The sequence below is a fragment of the Uloborus diversus genome, chromosome 8, assembly GCF_026930045.1.
Source record: "Uloborus diversus isolate 005 chromosome 8, Udiv.v.3.1, whole genome shotgun sequence".
Lineage (NCBI taxonomy): Eukaryota > Metazoa > Arthropoda > Arachnida > Araneae > Uloboridae > Uloborus > Uloborus diversus.
Genome location: NC_072738.1, coordinates 111,972,132 through 111,976,081, shown reverse-complemented (window position 1 = coordinate 111,976,081; position 3,950 = coordinate 111,972,132). Strand labels below are relative to the sequence as shown.

The 3,950-nt window shown below is 36.5% G+C and overlaps 1 protein-coding gene across 1 annotated transcript; it reads right to left on the bottom strand.

The window, feature by feature from the left end:
• Positions 1-273: 273 nt before the first annotated feature.
• LOC129227876 (uncharacterized) lies at positions 274-2,458 on the bottom strand. The gene is given in 2 exon segments (XM_054862495.1): positions 274-1,438; positions 1,440-2,458. Coding segments are annotated over 2 exon segments (1,923 nt in total). The 5' UTR covers positions 2,322-2,458; the 3' UTR covers positions 274-397.
• Between the last annotated feature and the right edge of the window lie 1,492 nt (positions 2,459-3,950).

The following is a 3,950-nucleotide window of genomic DNA, read 5'->3' as shown; positions in this document are numbered from 1 at the left end:
GTTCATCTTAACCGACTATTATTGTCCGGCGCTCATTTGAATAGGAATAGGATCCCGCTACCTTCCCTCCAATATCCGCAAAATCGACCATTATGGCGGTGTTGGTTTGGCGGTCTGGTCAGACATCATGTTAGTTGGCCGCACACCCCTCCATGTCTTTGAGAGAGGCTCTGTGACAGTTGCGATGTATAAGGATGTGACTTGTTAAAAGGAAATAAATACAACGTCCACAGATGTATTTCTTCCTGTTCTATTGAATATGAAAAACCCTGTATACATATCCGCGCAGAGCGATGTACATAGGATGACACATTCGGTAATTCCAAATGAAACCATATTGATCAGAAAAAGTTTACGGTTACAGAAATAATGTCGGCCAATTAATGTTTTTCCTTTTTTAATAACAATAACAGTATTTCTGCAAATCTGAATCGTTCACACAGTCACCTTGGTTTCCGTACTTATTTATCCGACTCACACCCAACACTTCGGAGCGGTCTCTGAAAGAGCGAATTGTGCTTTCAAACTCAGCACCACCCGGATTTGCTTTCACCGTTACCAGCAACTCGACATATGGATTGGTTTTCTCTCCATAAACTATGAAATTCTCGTCACCAGAATATTTGAGTTCGTCAAGTTTAAGCATAACGGTGATTGGTATACTTGCTCTAACGTCTAATACTTTGTCAATTTTCAAAAAGGCGCACACATTTCGATATGGATGAGTCAGATTGTTAACTTTTTCTAAAAGTGAGTTGGCAGCCCTGATTGACAATATCTCATCAGTAGACATCTTGCGATAATCATGGCAAACACACCAGTGTGGTAATATGTAGGCAGTTTTGCAGTTTCTCTCCAAAGGAATTTCTCTGAAGAGGCTTTTCCCATACGGTGTAGAGCTGTAATCTAATTTTCCAGAAATAATTTGATACACATCCACTAAAGTTTCGTGTACATCGAAAGGTGTTGTCAAACGCTTTTGATTAATTTCCAAATACTTGGCTACTTTTGGGTAAGTTTTTAGGAACCAAGGGGGAAACGAAAGGAACAAGAACGGCATTCTTTCTTCAATCTTGCCGATGTATGTTTTTCGTATGTCACCAAATCTAATTCCATGGTCGCTCATGAAAATAAGCATACTTGTATTTAGAAGCCCCATTTCATTGATATCTCGCAGTAGTTCGAATGATGGTTTATCAGCTAATCCAGCTTTGTTCAAATAGTCATGGGTTAATCTAGCTGCCCAAGTAAAAGCAAAGAATGGTCTATTTTTCATTGTGGACAGGAAACTTCTCAAATAATCAAAAAGCACACGAATCTCAGGTTTTGCCTGGAAACAATCCGTTTTGCTACTTTTCCACCATGGACTATCTTCTATTGCGAGTGTAAATGGCCTGAAGAAATAATCTGATGGAGGATACTGGAAACCCTTTTTTTTTGTGGTTATATGTTGCCATAGCTGGTGCATCTTCAGTAAAGAGTGTTCTGTAGCCAAGAGATGAAAAATTTTTCCATATAAAGTCTAAATCATCGAAATATCTATCCTGGTTGGAAGACGTGTAATAATGCTCTATGAAATGTCCCGTCAACAACGGCGTCAAATTCGGAATTGTATTGTCCGCCACTTTTATGTACCCATGAAACTCAAATGTAGAAAGATTCTTGCGCAAATATTCTACTGTTAGCTTAAAATGTCTTTCAAAGTTTAGCTTAGAAACAGAATCAATACCTATCACGATAATGTTTAATTTATTGCTGATGTTCTGTTTTGACCATTTTTCTTCGCATCTTTTTTCCACACCTGCTTTTAAAGGAGTTGCCGCCAAAAAATCTTCGTATACGACTTCATCGTGAACTTTACAGACAACGTTCACGAATTCTGAAGGTAAGAGTTCTCCCATTTTTAATTCACCTTCATCACCATATTCGATTTTATTATCAGCTCTTAAAGTTGAGTTTTTGGGGTTTCTGATGATTGGCTTATAAACACATGCTATGGTGTCGTTCTCAAAATCTTTTTTAAAATCATCAGTTAACAAAATAACACGATTGTCGTCGACATCTAAGTATTTTTTGCCTTTACAGGGAATGTCACCGCTTCTTTCTGAGTAATATTCGATTACTGTTGGATCAAAGGGATCGTACTTCGGCACTTTACAACCTTCGGTTAGCAAAAGATAATTTCTTTCAATTACTTCTTTACGTGCTTCCTCAAAGTTTTGCACAAAGAAGTTTGGAAAATCGCTATATGCATAGTATAAGATTGAATACATAGTTAATATGACGAATGTTGAAAAAAATGATAATCTCACTATTTTCATTCTTCTTTTTAAAGTTCGTTATTTTTAAAAAAAATTTAAATGAAAATGTTGCATATAAAGTCACATAAATATTTTTGTCTTATGTATTTCAATCACAATTATCGCTATCATGAAATTTGATTTCTCTGAACAGGACATTTGCTTCATGCATGTTTTTGAAACCTCTTTTTTCACGGATGGCCCCAACCTGGAAATAAATTTAAAAAAATATTAGCATTAAACATTTTTAGATTTTATATATAGTTGATACTTTATCATTATTTTTTAAATTTAAGAAATATTCTAGGACAGGATGATTTTTCTTTTAATTTTCATTTATTTTATCGACTTATGCTATTCGAACATCTGAACACTCTATACAATAAATTATATCAGTAATGCAAGTTCTTGAGAAGAAAAACAAAAAAAACATGGACATTATCAGGGTCTGAGTGAGGATTGGAGAAAAGGGAAAACTGCATGGGGTCTGAGCGCTCCAGTGGGCCCGGACTAATTTTATAGCAGAAGAGATTTGATGAAATTTGGTCATATTACATTGAAAATAGATTTTTGATTGTTTTTATTAATTACATATACATTTAAGAAATTTATAAACATCCTAACAGCTATATAAACTAGAGCTGCGGAGTCAGATTGGAAATGAACGACTCCGACTCCGACATCAGAAAATTTAGAGCCTTTGGCTCAAAATGTAAAAAATAATTGCTATTCTAGTCCACATTTTTTTCTTTAAACATTCTTTCATACTGACCTTTTCTCAGAACCTTAAGCTGTGATTTCTTGGTCAGTCAATCCTTTTCTGGGAAGCTCTTTTAGAAAATTCCATTTTTATCCAGGGGAGTCAGCCACCACACTCTGTGCTGTTAGTGCAATTCTAAAAGGCTGGCAAAGGGTAGGATAAATGTCCTCTAGAGAAAGGTGGCACCATGACATGTTTTTCAAACAAAGGTGAGCCGGACTTTATCTTACCAAACGTGACAAGAATCTGTTTCATCTCTTTTCAAAAAATAATGGTGATTATGTACTTTTCAATATAAGAAAATTCATTTACTGGAATGAGCTTTCATAATGTGAATGTCAAGCATTTGTAAGTGACAAGGCTTCAGTGTAGAGGGAAAAAATGATCGACCATGAATCAGGGAAGTTTAGATTCTTCGACTCCGACGCCACTAGCAGTGGCAGAGTTTCGGGTTTTGAGAAAAAATGACCGACTCAGACTCTTGAAGTTGACTCCTTTGCCCCAAAATATGTCAGTCATCGACTCCGCAGCCCTGGTAAGTGATACCGAAACTCTTTAGGAATTACAATTACGGAACCTCAGTAAGTTGACTTCCGCTTCAGTCGACATGTTTTCATGTTCCCTTGGGGTGTGAATTCAGATCTGTCTGACAAGAATCTTTATTATCTCTTTTCAAAAATTATGGATTTATTATGCACTTTTCAAAATAAGAAAATTCATATACTGGAATTAGTTTTCATGATGTAAATGTTAAGCATTAGAAAGTGACAGGCCTGTGGTGTAAGGGGGGTGATGACCGGCTCTGACGCTGGAAATTTCATATCCTTCGACTCCGACTCCGCTAGCACTGGCAGAGTTGCGGGCTCAGGGAGAAAATGACTGACGCTTGA